General features: G+C 42.1%; 1 protein-coding gene across 7 annotated transcripts in view; it reads left to right on the top strand.

Annotated features, from left to right (window-relative positions):
• The window catches only part of VPS13D (vacuolar protein sorting 13 homolog D), a 273,484-nt gene that overhangs the window by 31,808 nt on the left and 227,237 nt on the right, over positions 1 to 14,439 (top strand). For 6 of the 7 annotated variants that reach the window (XM_027564854.1, XM_027564853.1, XM_027564852.1 and 3 more), the window contains exons 15-21: positions 698 to 773; positions 1,210 to 1,380; positions 2,811 to 2,941; positions 6,415 to 6,547; positions 8,083 to 10,296; positions 11,416 to 11,567; positions 12,788 to 13,819. In XM_027564854.1, the coding sequence (XP_027420655.1) occupies positions 698 to 773; positions 1,210 to 1,380; positions 2,811 to 2,941; positions 6,415 to 6,547; positions 8,083 to 10,296; positions 11,416 to 11,567; positions 12,788 to 13,819 (3,909 nt within the window). Of the gene's footprint in view, positions 1 to 697; positions 774 to 1,209; positions 1,381 to 2,810; positions 2,942 to 6,414; positions 6,548 to 8,082; positions 10,297 to 11,415; positions 11,568 to 12,787; positions 13,820 to 14,439 lie in introns of those variants that run through there. The other variant, XM_027564858.1, reaches the window with a different exon arrangement.

Genomic DNA, 14,439 nt, shown 5'->3' with positions numbered 1-14,439 from the left:
AACTAGAGTTAGATAAGTTTTTTGATATTGTTACCATGTGTTGGTGGGATTTATGGCAGTGGCTTCCCCCCACCTGGTGTTGTAGCCACCTTAGAATAGTTGCCTGGATTTGGAAGAAAATGCTATCAGCACGACTATTTCCTGCATTTCAGGTTCAGTGTTTGAATTTCCTCTGTATCTTGACAGTGATTTTCATGCATTCTGATCCTTAGTCACTGATAGGACTTCTCATCTCTCTAGAGTTACAGAAGAACCACTTCAAGTTTTCTCTATATGTGTACTTTTTTATATATAATATTCTTAGACGAGAAGATCTTTGATCTTACTGAGTTGGCAAGGATATGATCAGAAGAGTTGAATCTTTAGCTCCTTATTATGCTTCCCATAACTTTTTGGCTTAGGGGGTTGGTGATAGGGTGGGAGGGCAGAATGAAAGTGTGAAAAGCTGTGCACGTCCAGTCTCGTTGAGCAGTAGTTCATGTAGTGCCGAGTGCAGAGCAGCAGCTGCCTGTACAGGCTGGGGAAGGCACAGACTGGAGGGCTCGGCCTCCAGGTCTGCATCCCCTGATGTCACGTGAGTTTTGATTCGACTGTGCTAAGTGAGAGTGACGCCAAAGGGTAAGATGAGAGAGAATGTGTGCACGGTGAATTGGCCCCTCTCACCCTGACCTTTATGTGTTTTGTGTGTGTTCATCAGCAAAAGGAAGTTGGCAGAGTCTCCCAGTCTTTTGGACTCCAAACAACGTCTGCAGACAGAAGCCATCATTATCCTGGTAAACTGTCATGTGTTCTTAAATTCAACCTTAAAAATGCAATGATTACAGATCAGTAGTCTTGGTCAGAGGTCAAAGAGGGAGTGAGTCCTGTTTGTGCCCATGGGTTTGCTGTGTGGATCCTTATCTGACCTGGAGACGCCCCTGTGCTCTCCCTTGACTCGTGAGTGACTGGAGCAACTCACAGGGCCTCCAGGTCTGGGGTTCCATGATGGGAGTGATACAGCAACTTGGTCTTGAGGAGTCCTGTTGATACCTAGAGGCAGTCCTTATTGGGCTCTCTATTTTATAAAGTTTTTGAAAATGAGACTTAATTGGAAAATAATTGAGGAAATGTCTTTTTTTCCCCCAGAATTCTTTGCCAGTTATAAAGAATAAGGTGATTGTTTTGCTGTGTTCTATTTATTTTTTTTCCCCTCTGGTTCTTTTCCTCTAGCTGCAGACCCAGATGACCCGGTTTTTGAGATGCTGTACGAGAGAAATCCAGTGCACAGCCATTTTGAGAGGCGGCTGAATGTCAGCACGAGGCCCTTGAACATCATATATAATCCCCAGGCTATTAAAAAAGTGGCAGACTTTTTCTACAAGGGAAAGGTTCATACCTCAGGTTAACTTTTTTGTTTGATTATGTTATTTTCTAATGACCTCTTTGTTGTCGCTTCTGGGACAAGGGTTATTATACATTCCGGTGACCTGGTAGTGCTAGAAAAGGCCTGACAGTAAGTGGAAGGGTTGTCCTTCGATACTGAATCAAAGTGAATATCCTTGGAAAGTTGCTCTTCCAAGGGGAATCAATGACTTAATATTTTTTCTTTCTTTGCCTTCATTTAGCATGCATTTAAAATACTTTCCAACTATTACGACAGTGGTTTCCTTGGCTACCCAGGATATTTTAGGCCAGAGAATTTAGGAGGAATGTTCAAGAATTTTCTGCTAGATGAGAGTGGTCTGTTTTACTTGTTTGGTGCAGCGATATATACTGCAGAGGTTGTCATTGGACTCTTCTGTGCACTGGTATACATATGTCTGCCTTTGTCTCCCAAAAAGATTTGAGACAGTATATGCAAAAAAAGCAATTCTGTTGATAGAGAAATCGATAAAACAATAGTGCTTTCCTAAATATATCCGTCAATCCTCTTTCATAAGGGTTGTTTTAGTTTTTGATCCAGTTTTTGAGTCTTTTCATGCCTGGAAAATCCCATGGTTGGAGGAGCCTGGTAGGCTGCAGTCCATGGGGTCGCTAAGAGTCGGACACGACTAAGCGACTTCCCTTTCACTTTTCACTTTCATGCATTGGAGAAGGAAATGGCAACCCACTCCAGTGTTCTTGCTTGGAGGATCCCAGGGACGGGGGAGCCTGGTGGCTGCCGTCTGTGGGATCACACAGAGTTGGACACGACTGAAGTGACTTAGCAGCAGCAGCAGCAGCATGTACATGAATGTGTGTGCATGCTTAGTTGCTCTTTGCGACCCCACAGACTGCAGCCCACCAGGCTCCTCTGTCTGTGGAATTTTCCAAGCAAGGATACTGGAGTGGGTTGCCATTTCTTCCTCTAGGGGATCTCCTCCACCCTGGGATTGAACCCATGTCTCCTTCATAGGCAGGTGGGTTCTTTACTACTGAGCCCTCTGGGAAACCCCTTTCATGTAGACGGTGACCATAAATGTCTTAGCTTCATTGCTCTGACACTGATGGAATGTAGAAGGCAAATCCTCCTAAATTCCAGTTTCCCTTTCAGTAATAATCATGCTTTTAAGGATTTTGAAATATAATACTTTAGAATCTTTCAGAAAATGATTCTAAAAATTCTGATAGCTTAGATACCCACCTCTTATGTACTGCCTTTCTCTGCATGGCTGTCCCTCACTGTCTTTGCCACTTTCCTGTGACCCCAGCTCAGGCTGGAGTAAGGAACTCCTGTTGTACAGACTGTTTTTTAGCTTTGGTGGAAATTCCTGGTGAGAGTAGATGTTGCAGCGCTTTCTTTCACCCAACCATAAGAACATTCTGACTCTTGGATATTTCCAATCTGGCAGGTTTTGGTTATCAATCTGAACTTGAGTTGAGAGTGGCTGAAGCTGCGCGAAGACAGTACAACAGACTGAAGATGCAGACCAAGGCAGAAATCCGACAGACTCTTGACCGATTGCTAGTGGGTGATTTCATTGTAAGTGGACATAACGAATGCTCCTTTTGGGGGTGGGGGTGGGAAGAGGAAGGCATTCTTTTTGGGAAGTTCTTTATCTATAGTAGAGAGTCATGCTTGTATCAATTACACTAATAAGTAAACGGAATCTATGAAATACTTATCAGCTAGCAAAAAGTAAAATCCCATGTCTTTTACAGTCAGGGTGTAATAAATAAAAACAAATGACTGAGACTAGATCATCTATTATTTCTTCCTTGTTTCTGTCTTAGAACATTCTCAAGACTTGTCTTTGTTCCATTTTCTAGACCCGACATTTTGTAAATATTTCAATTAAGAACACCCCCTTTTACTTACTGTTATCAGAAGAAAAACTATTGGAATGATGCCCCAGTAACTTTTTGTTTTAAAGATTTGTTTGTTTATTTTTTTGGCTGTGGTGGGTCTTTGTTGCTGCATGTGGGTTTTTCCGGTTGAGGCGAGCAGGGTCTACTCTTTGTTGTGGTGCACGGGCTTCTCAGTGCAGTGGTTTCTCTTGTTGTGGAGCATGGGTTCTAGGTGTGTGGGCTCAGGAGCTGTGGCTCGTGGGCTTAGTTGCTCCGCTGCATGTGGGATCTTCCCGGACCAGGAATTGAACCAGTGTCCCTTGAATTGCAAGGAGGATTCTTAACCACCGGTTCACCAGGGAAGCCCGATACCTCCATTTTGATTCCTGGGAGTGATGATCATTTTGTGATGCCGAATGCCCAGCTGACATGAGGACGCTTGTGCACAGGAAGAGCCAAGAAACATCTCAACAGTCCAGCTAAACTGAGTTTCTGACCCTGTCCTGGGGATGTGCTGCTCAGATGCAGCAGTAGGTGTACCACTCAGAGGGTAGCTTGTAGTTGGTGCAGAGCCAGCTGGGAGTGTAAGGGATGGCAGAAATGTTCAGGGGCAACACTTAGGGGTTTGTAGTATGGGATGCAGAATTTGTTTTGTTTTTTGTTCTTGCATGTGTTTCAATACAAATAACAGCATTTAGTACTTCTGATTATCTTAGACCAAGAGGTTTCTCTTTCATGGCATTTATATAAATTATCTTTTACTACTACATATAATTTACCAAATGTTACTATTACTACATGTAGTTATATAAATTACATTTATATAGTATATATAAAATGTATAAATTATATATTTACAATACTAGGATATGGAAGCAACCTAGATGTCCATTGACAGATAAATGGATAAATAAGTTGTGGTACATACACACAATGGAATATTACTCAGCTATGGAAAGAAATGCATTTGAGTAGTCAGTTCGAATGAGGTAGATGAACCTAGAGCCTATTATACAGAGTGAAGTAAGTCAGAAAGAGAAAGATAAATACCGTATATTAAGGCATATAAAGGCAAAGGAACCAGAGATCAATTGCCAACATCCGCTGGATCATCAAGAAAGCAAGAGAGTTCCAGAAAAACATCTATTTCTGCTTTATTGACTATGCCAAGGCCTTTGACTGTGTGGATCACAATAAACTGTGGAAAATTCTGAAAGAGATGGGAATACCAGACCACCTAACCTGCCTCTTGAGAAACCTATATGCAGGTCAGGAAGCAACAGTTAGAACTGGACATGGAACAATAGACTGGTTCCAAATAGGAAAAGCAGTATGTCAAGGTTGTGTATTGTCACCCTGCTTATTTAACTTCTCTGCAGAGTACATCATGAGAAACGCTGGTCTGGAAGAAACACAAGGTAGAATCAAGATTGCCAGAAGAAATCTCAATAACCTCAGATATGCAGATGACACCACCCTTATGGCCGAAAGTGAAGAGGAACTCAAAAGCTTCTTGATGAAAGTGAAAGAGGAGAGTGGAAAAGTTGGCTTAAAGCTCAACATTCAGAAAACGAAGATCATGGCATCTGGTCTCATCACTTCATGGGAAATAGATGTGCAAACAGTGTCAGACTTTATTTTTCTGGGCTCCAAAATCACTGCAGATGGTGACTGCAGCCATGAAATTAAAAGATGCTTCCTCCTTGGAAGGAAAGTTATGACCAACCTAGATAGCATATTCAAAAGCAGAGACATTACTTTGCCAACAAAGGTCCGTCTAGTCAAGGCTATGGTTTTTCCAGTGGTCATGTATGGATGTGAGAGTTGGACTGTGAAGAAAGCTGAGCGCCGAAGAATTGATGCTTTTAAACTGTGGTGTTGGAGAAGACTCTTGAGAGTCCCTTGGACTGCAAGGAGATCCAACCAATCCATCCTAAAGGAGATCAGTCCTTGGGTGTTCATTGGAAGGACTGATGCTGAAGCTGAAACTCCAATACTTTGGCCACCTCATGCGAAGAGTTGACTCATTGGAAAAGACTGATGCTGGGAGAGACTGGGGGCAGGAGGGGAAGGGGACGACAGAGGATGAGATGGCTGGATGGCATCACCAACTCAATGGACATGAGTTTGGGTAAACTCTGGGAGTTGGTGATGGACAGGGAGGCCTGGCATGCTGCGATTCATGGGGTGGCAAAAGTTGGACACAACTGAGGGACTGAACTGAACGGAACTGATGGCATCTGGAAAGATGGTACAGACAGTTCTACATGCAGGGCAGCAAAAGAGACACAGACATAAAGAACAGACTCTTGGACTCAGTTGGAGACGGTGAGGTAGGATGATTTGAGAGAATAGTATTGAAACATACACATTACCATATGTAAAATAGATAACCAGTGTAAGTTTGATGTATGACTCAGGGCACCCAAAGCTGTTGCTCTCTGACAACCTGGAGGGATGGGGTAAGGAGGGCAGTGGGAGGGGAGTTCATGATGGAGGGGACACATATATACTTATGGCTGATTCACATTGATGTATGGCAAAAACCATCACAGTATTGTAATTGTCCTCCAATTTAAATAAATTGAAACAATATATAAATTGTTAATTTTTTACTGTATATAATCCTCTTTGATAGCATTTATATAAATTAGCTAATTTATATAACAAATTCATGGGAAGAGCCATTAACAAATTAATGAATTGTCCCTTTTTTATATTTAAAATGTCAAAGCGTATGTTTTTCAGTAAGATATTTTGGCCTGAAAGTTCGTGCTTAGCAATGTCCATGAATAAATAAAAATATTTAGATTTCTCATTTATTTGAATTCCATAATTTCTACAATACTTTTAAAGTATTAAGTCTTTAGAAATAAGACCTTTCTTAAACCATCGATCATCAGAATCAAATAGCAAGCAACGCCCAAACCAGTAATTTGCACATTTTTCTTGCCCACTTCAGCCGTTTTCCTGTGGTAATGTCTCATATCCTTAAGCATTTGGATCCACTTTTATTTTAAATGTTTTGCTTTAATAGCATAGACCATTAGGTCATCCTGTGATCCTAGTGTGACCTTCAGGGAGGTTTGAGCTCCAGCTGATAAAAGTGCCCACTCTTAGCTGTTGTAGTTCAAGGCTATTTAATTGTGGTTGATTCTATTTTTATAGGAGGAGAGTAAACGGTGGACTGTGAGACTGGACATTTCTGCCCCTCAAGTGATATTTCCTGATGACTTTAAGTTCAAGAATCCCGTGTTGGTTGTTGTGGATCTAGGAAGAATGCTGTTGACCAACACCCAAGGTACAGTGTGAATGTGAAGTAATAAAGGCATATCTTGGCAGATTGATCTCTCTCTCTCATTGAACCAAGTAAAGCTTAAATAGAGGTTTATTTAACGTTTCTAGGCTCCAAAGTTAACTTGTTACTTTTTTATATAGTAGTTTCATTGAGATCCATTTGAAAATGTACAATTCAGTTGTTTTTGGTATATTCATAAAATGGTACAGCTCTCACTGTTATCTAATTCTAGAACATTTTCTTTGTCCCAAGAAGACATTCTAGACCCATATTCTCTATTACCACCTCTCCTAGCCTTTGCTAACCACTGATCTTTCTATCTCTGTTTATTTGCCTGTTCTGAACAGTTCATGTAAATAGAATCATGTAATATGAGACCTTTTATGTATGACTTCTTTCACTTAGTGTTTTCAAGGTTTATCCATTTTGTGAAAGAAGGGAAAGTGAAAGTGTTAGTCACTTAGTTGTGTCTGACTCTTTTTGACCCCTTGGACTGTAGCCCGCCAGGCTCCTCTGTCTTTGGAATTCTCCAGGCAAGAATACTGGAATGGATAGCCATTCTGTTCTCCAAGGGATCTTCCCAACCCAAGGGACTGAGCCCTGGTCTCCTGCATTGTAGGTAGATTCTTTATCATCTGAGCCACCAGGGAAGCCCTGTAGCATGTTATCAATACTTCATTTCTGTTTGCGGCTAAATGATGTTCCCTTGTATTGATATACTACATTTTATAATATTTATCCACTCATCAGTTGGTGGACATTTGGTTGTTTCTACTCTTTGGCTGGTATGAGCTTGGCCCTAAGGGGATGTGTAAAGGGAATTACATCCGAAGAAAAGGATCACACAACTGCAGAAAGTACCTACTTGGATTTATAAAACACTAACATGGGACAGAGACACAGGTGACCAAACCCAGGGACATGTTTTTGTAGTTGTCACGACACTGCTCAGGTGCCGAAGAGAGGGGTTGAGTGAATTTGGGGCTGGAAACTTGACATATTAAGCAATTACTGCTCGCCAAGTGCTGATCTAAAACTCAGGTATTGTGTTGAGGAGGCAGAGGAAACCTCTGTTCTTTTGGAAACTTCTAGTTGGGGGGACAAAACAAACACATAGATGAATACAGGAAAAAGTAAACAAATAAGGAGGGTTGGTGATGGCAGCTCATGCAGTGCAGCTCAGATGTTGGGGGGCGGGGGGACAGTGTCCAGAGGGCATTGTTCGTTTCTGCACCCTGACATGTGTTCCTGTGTTAGCAGGTCTCCATCTTTTCTCATGTTCCATGAACTTTTACTCTTTGTGTTTTGATTTCCAAATCAGTAGATAAGTTCACTCTGAATACATGGGAAATACAGAATACTATGCTAAGAGTTTTCATCCGTTTATTTTTTAAATCAGGGCTCTTGATTCTTTTCGTGTTGTCGTTCAGCCTCTTAAGTTGTTTCCGACTCTTCTCTACTTTTCTTAATTATCACATTAAATGGGGGAGGAAGGCAAGAGCCGACATGTACTTTAAATCTTCTGTTTTCATCTGCAGATGACTCCAAGAGGAAGAGTGGGGACGGGTCAGCATTGGAAGAGAATCAGTTCAGTGATGATGAATATAAAACCCCTCTTGCCACACCTCCCAATACCCCACCTCCTGAGACTAGCAGCAGTAATGGGGAGAAAACACCTCCATTTTCTGGAGTCAAGTTCAGTGAAGAGCAGCTTCAAGCACATCTCATGAGCACGAAGATGTACGAGAGGTACTCGCTGTCCTTTCTCGACCTGCAGATCATGGTTGGACGCGTGAAGGACAACTGGAAGCATGTCCAGGATATTGACGTGGGACCGACCCACGTGGTCGAGAAATTCAACGTTCACCTCCAGTTAGAACGTCGATTGATTTATACATCAGATCCCAAGTACCCTGGAGCCGTCCTCTCAGGCAACCTACCAGACCTGAAGATCCACATCAATGAAGATAAAATATCTGCTCTGAAGAATTGTTTTGCTCTCCTGACCACCCCAGAAATGAAGACTTTTGACTCTCAGATGAAGGAGAAGATTTTTCCCCAAGGGGGACAGCGGGGAAGTTTGCAAGACTCCGTGATGAACTTGACCCAGAGCATTGTGATGTTGGAGCAGCATACTCGGGAGGTCTTGGTGGAGTCACAGCTCCTCCTGGCGGAGTTTAAGGTGAATTGCATGCAGCTTGGTGTTGAGAGCAACGGCCGGTACATCTCTGTGCTCAAGGTGTTTGGCACCAATGCTCACTTTGTGAAGAGGCCTTATGATGCTGAGGTCTCCCTCACCGTTCATGGTTTGCTCCTGGTGGACACCATGCAGACGTATGGCGCTGATTTTGACCTTTTGATGGCCTCCCACAAGAACTTGAGCTTTGATATCCCGACAGGAAGCCTCCGGGACAGCAGGGCCCAATCTCCCATCTCTGGGTCCAACGTGGCCCACTTCACGAGTGCTGCCACACGGAACAACCAGTCAGCCACTAGTATTTCTCTGGACAGAGTTCTCACCAAAGAACAAGAGTCCCTCATAAAACTGGAATATCAGTTTGTGAGTTCAGAGTGCCCGTCCATGAATTTGGACAGCACCCTTCAGGTGATTTCATTGCAGGTGAATAATTTGGATATCATCCTAAATCCAGAGACAATTGTGGAGCTGATTGGTTTTCTTCAAAAATCTTTTCCCAAGGAAAAAGATGAGTTGAGTCCTCAACCTTTAATGACTGATTTTGAAAGAAGCTTTAGGGAACAGGGAACTTACCAATCTACATATGAACAAAACACGGAGGTTGCGGTGGAAATCCACAGACTTAACCTGCTGCTCCTTCGGACGGTGGGAATGGCAAATGGAGAGAAGTATGGCAGAAAGATTGCAACAGCGAGTATAGGTGGCACCAAAGTTAATGTCTCCATGGGCAACACATTTGACATGAATGGTTCTCTCGGCTGTTTGCAGCTTATGGATTTGACACAAGAGAATGTTAAGAACCAATATGTTGTCAGCATTGGAAATTCCGTAGGCTATGAAAATATCATCAGTGATATTGGCTTCTATGAATCTGTATTTGTCAGAATGGAAGACGCAGCCCTCACTGATGCTCTGAGTTTCACCTTTGTTGAGAAATCTAAACAGGAATGTTTTCTCAACCTCAAGATGGCCTCCTTGCATTACAACCACTCTGCTAAATTCTTGAAGGAGCTGACGTTGTCCATGGATGAGCTGGAAGAAAATTTTCGAAGTATGCTGAAAAGCGCAGCCACCAAAGTCACCACAGTCCTAGCCACTAAGACAGCTGAGTACAGTGAGATGGTATCACTCTTTGAAACTCCCAGGAAGGCCCGGGACTCCTTTTTCTTAGAAGAAAATGAACCATATGGGTTTGGCCTAGGTGCGTCTCATTCTGACACCGTAAAGCTCATCTTGAACATAAACATTGAATCGCCAGTGGTTTCCATCCCTCGGAAGCCTGGGAGTCCCGAGTTGTTGGTAGGACACTTGGGACAGATCTTCATCCAGAATTTTGTGGCAGGAGATGATGAATCCAGAAGTGACCGTCTGCAAGTAGAAATCAAAGACATTAAATTATATTCTTTGAACTGCACCCAGTTGACAGGCAGAGAGGGCCCCGGGCCGGAAATGAGCCGGGCGTTCTGCCCTCTGTCTGGGTCTGCCAATGCCAATAGTCAGGAAGAAGCTCACTTCACCCGACATGATTTCTTTGAATCTTTGCATAGAGGTCAAGGTGAGGCATGGGTATCTTTTTTCTCATTTTGTTTAGATTCCAGACCCAGCTATGAAGGTAGTACCTGGCTTAAACTAACAACAAAAACCTTTCTTTTAGAATTACCCTGAGTGAATATTTAAGAAGTTAAAATAGAATTTTAAGAGAATGCTTTCATATTACGTTTGAATGTTTGCACCTTTTCCCACTGAATGCCATTTTTGGCAAAATAAGGATTTTTTAAGTGGCCCCCTTGGGTGAGTGTTCATTCACTGGGATTCAGTGGGTGGATTCTGTTAGAGTATTATGTAATTTAGTCAGATGCATCTGACTTTTTCATTCCTAAGCTGTAGATCTTTCCTAGTTAAATATTGTAGTCTAAGATAGCTGGAGGGATTGACAGAAATAGAATGTGCAATTTAGTCTGTGGATGTTATGGTCTCTGTTGGCTATCCTGCCATCTTCTGTAATGGTTTGGTGCAGGGTTCTAGGAATAAAGTGCTTGTGTTTTATGTATTCTCAATCTGATCTCCTAAAACCAAGCAGTTCAATCTGTTAGTCTTGGCATCTATAGAAATCAGCTAAGCTATATTGATTGGTGAAGATATTAATGCCTTTGAGAACTCCTGTGGTTCTCAGATGTTAACACACTGATTCCTTTTTACATAGTTACCGAAAGATTGCTTTCTCTGCTTGGGTTAAAAGTTGTTCACTTAGAGTTCTCTGTTGTCCTTGATTCTGAGTTAGGCCCAATAAGAGGGATCAATCTAAAGCTGGGCATGGATGAGCAATTTTGTTTGGAAAATGCCAGCTTGGGAGGTTAAGAGAAGCTTACTGAGGACCCTTGCCTGGGTTAATGTTCACTGCACCGTATTTTGAAACCATCAAATGGAGCCTGTTATGAAAATAGCTGTAACATGCTCTTTATGTGTAAATTTATCTTATACCCTTGCTTGCTGTGAGTTTTGGTCTTGGAATAGTTGCCAGGGTTTGTACTCAATCGCAGACCCTCGGCGCCAGGCTAACCTGCCTTCGTGGTCAAAGAGCAACTCCTGGGCTTGTTATATACCCTCACTTGGTCAGCAGTGACGCAATCAGTCTGAGTGTTTCTAGTCGGTCATTTCTTCTCTCTTACGCCAGCTTTTCACATCCTCAACAACACGACCATTCAGTTTAAACTGGAGAAGATCCCTATAGAGAGAGAATCTGAACTGACTTTCTCACTTAGTCCAGATGACCTGGGAGCTTCTAGCATCATGAAGATTGAAGGAAAATTTGTTAATCCGGTTCAAGTAAGCACGCTATTGATTTTTATGTCAGGACAGTTGAAGTCATGTAATGATTTTATATTTGTTATATACATGTGTTATGTTTATGTCTTGTTATATTTTGTATATATAAAATGTTGGAAGGAAAATATAAATTCAAAGAGATATTGTTGATGCACATTATTGTCAATAACTTGTTCTAATAAGCATGGTATCCTTTTATCATGTCCTTCTATCACTGAATCAGTCTTTGTTAGCTTCTTCATGTGGAGGGGTGAATTATAGAGTGGAAGAGGGCAAATCGTTAATTCTGTTGCCATTAAGAAATGAAGAAAATTATTGCTTAAAAAGTCAGGATCCCTCTTTCCCAGAGTGTTATAATTCTTGTCACACTTTTGGCATATGTGGCCCACCTATAAAACAATCTGATTATCTGAGCTGTTGACAGATCCTTTCAAGGGAGAATTAGTCTTGCCCTCATTGAAATGAAATGGTCCAGGGTGTGTGTGTGGTATGTATGTATACATCTTTCATCCTTTTTCCTTCAAAAGTGTCATTTTTCCTGCTTTCACAGGCCAGAGAGCAAAAAGCATAACATTATAAAACAGCAAGGATAGGCAGGACCTTAGGACAGTGCACAGGATCTAGAGCAGTGACTGGTCATTAGTTTGGCAGCTGCTCTGCAGTAACCCAGGGGTGCTGTTAACAGAACATGTGTAGCTTTTGACATCAGTACTTTCTGGATATGGGTCTCTGGTTGAGAGAACTTTCCCTGAATCTTTTTCTTTTTGGCTTTTAAGGTTTTTCTCTTTTAAACTTTTCCTTCAATTTCTGTAGTTTTGTGGGGTTAGAAAGAATGATTGTGCAGATTCAGGCCTACATTTACCAGCACTTATTGAACATTTATTGTGTGAAGATTATTCCGTGAGGTACTTGGGGACGGCCTTGTCAATGGATACAGGTCAGAGAGAGGCAGAGTGTAAGGACGAAAAAGAAAGAAAGAGGGGATCCTTGCTGTCAACTAATTTAAAACATCTTGGAGAGTTGATATATAGCAGAAACCAAGGCGATATTGTAAAGCAGTTATTCTCCAATTAAAAATAAATAAATTGAAATAAAATATATCTTATAAATTATATTTTAAAAAAACCACTTGGGTAAAGTCATACAAAATTTGTGGGCAGTGCATATGAATGCATTTGACAGTAGCAGTGGAATAACTGAATTTTTCTCTTCGAATGCAGGTGGTGTTAGCAAAGCATGTATATGAGCAGGTTTTACAAACGCTGGACAATCTGGTGTATAGTGAAGATCTGAATAAGTTTCCAGTCAGTGCAGCCTCCTCACCCTGCCCTAATTCTCCTCTGCCTCCCCTCAGTACCTGTGGAGAACCTTCCGCTGAAAGGAAGGAGAATGGATTGTTCAGCCACTCCAGTCTTTCTAACTCTTCTCAAAAGTCCTTGTCTGTGAAGGAAGTCAAATCCTTTACCCAGATTCAAGCCAACTTTTGTATATCAGAGCTTCAAGTTCAGCTAAGTGGAGATCTGACCTTGGGGGCCCAGGGTCTTGTGAGCTTAAAATTTCAGGATTTTGAGGTGGAATTCAGTAAAGACCACCCCCAGACTCTGTCCATTCAGATTGCCCTGCGCTCTCTGCTGATGGAGGACTTACTGGAGAAAAATCCAGATTCCAAATATAAGAACCTGATGGTGTCTCGGGGAGCCCCAAAGCCATCTAGTTTAGCACAAAAAGAGTATCTCTCTCAGTCCTGCCCTTCTGTGTCCAACGTGGAGTATCCAGACATGCCTCGGTCTCTCCCTTCTCATATGGAGGAAGCTCCCAATGTATTTCAGCTGTATCAGAGACCCACCTCGGCCTCCCGGAAGAAGCAAAAGGAAGTCCAAGACAAGGACTATCCCTTGACCCCACCTCCTTCTCCAACGGTAGATGAGCCCAAGATACTTGCGGGAAAGAGTAAATTTGATGATTCCTTGGTCCATATCAATGTATTCCTGGTGGATAAGAAGCATCCAGAATTCTCTTCCAGTTACAATCGAGTTAACCGGAGCATTGATGTTGATTTTAACTGCTTGGATGTGCTGATCACACTGCAGACCTGGGTCGTGATCCTAGATTTTTTTGGAATTGGCTCCACTGCAGACAACCATGCGATGAAGGTGCCGCCTGAGGACGTCCTACAAAACGTAAAGTCAGAATCAAGTGCGTTAGCAGAGTCTGAACTTCAGGAGCCAGTTAACACCAAACTGGATCTCAAGGTATCAGTTCCCTTAGGTTCTTGTTCTGAGTATGAAGGTGGGCTTGTTTACTTAGATGCTCTCACTGTGTATTTATGCCAGAAAATCGATACCACACAGAGGAGATACGTGGTCTTTTGGATGTCTATTCCTAAAGGGTAGACGTCAATATCTCAGAAAAGGTTTTAGCATTAATCCCATCTGGAGGCAGGGGAAATAAATGGTTTCAGTGACTTCTTGTCTTTCCTTTGGGCTGTAAAATTCAGTGGAATTATTTAGCTTCTTTACGCCTCTGTTTCCTTATCTTCCATTGTCTGATTATGGTAACTAAATGAGGAAATTGCTTGAAGCACCTGGCAATGTGTCTAGCACATAGTAACCATGTTACTATGTAACTAGTAACTAGTACAGAGTAGCTATTTTTAAATGTGCCTTTTATTATCATCTCCCTCTCACTCAGAACGTTATTGGCTTTTAGTGAGAGCAAGAGTACAGGTGTCTTAAATGTCAGACTGCCTGGATTTGGAAGCTGGCATTTTTGTTGTGACCACACAGATGTTTGGCTGTGGACAAACCATTTAACCTCTTTCTCCCTCAAGTTTTTCATCAGTAAACAGAGGTTGTTTAATGGTGCCTGTGTC

The sequence above is a fragment of the Bos indicus x Bos taurus genome, chromosome 16, assembly GCF_003369695.1.
Source record: "Bos indicus x Bos taurus breed Angus x Brahman F1 hybrid chromosome 16, Bos_hybrid_MaternalHap_v2.0, whole genome shotgun sequence".
NCBI lineage: Eukaryota > Metazoa > Chordata > Mammalia > Artiodactyla > Bovidae > Bos > Bos indicus x Bos taurus.
This window is presented reverse-complemented; position numbering and strand designations above follow the sequence as displayed.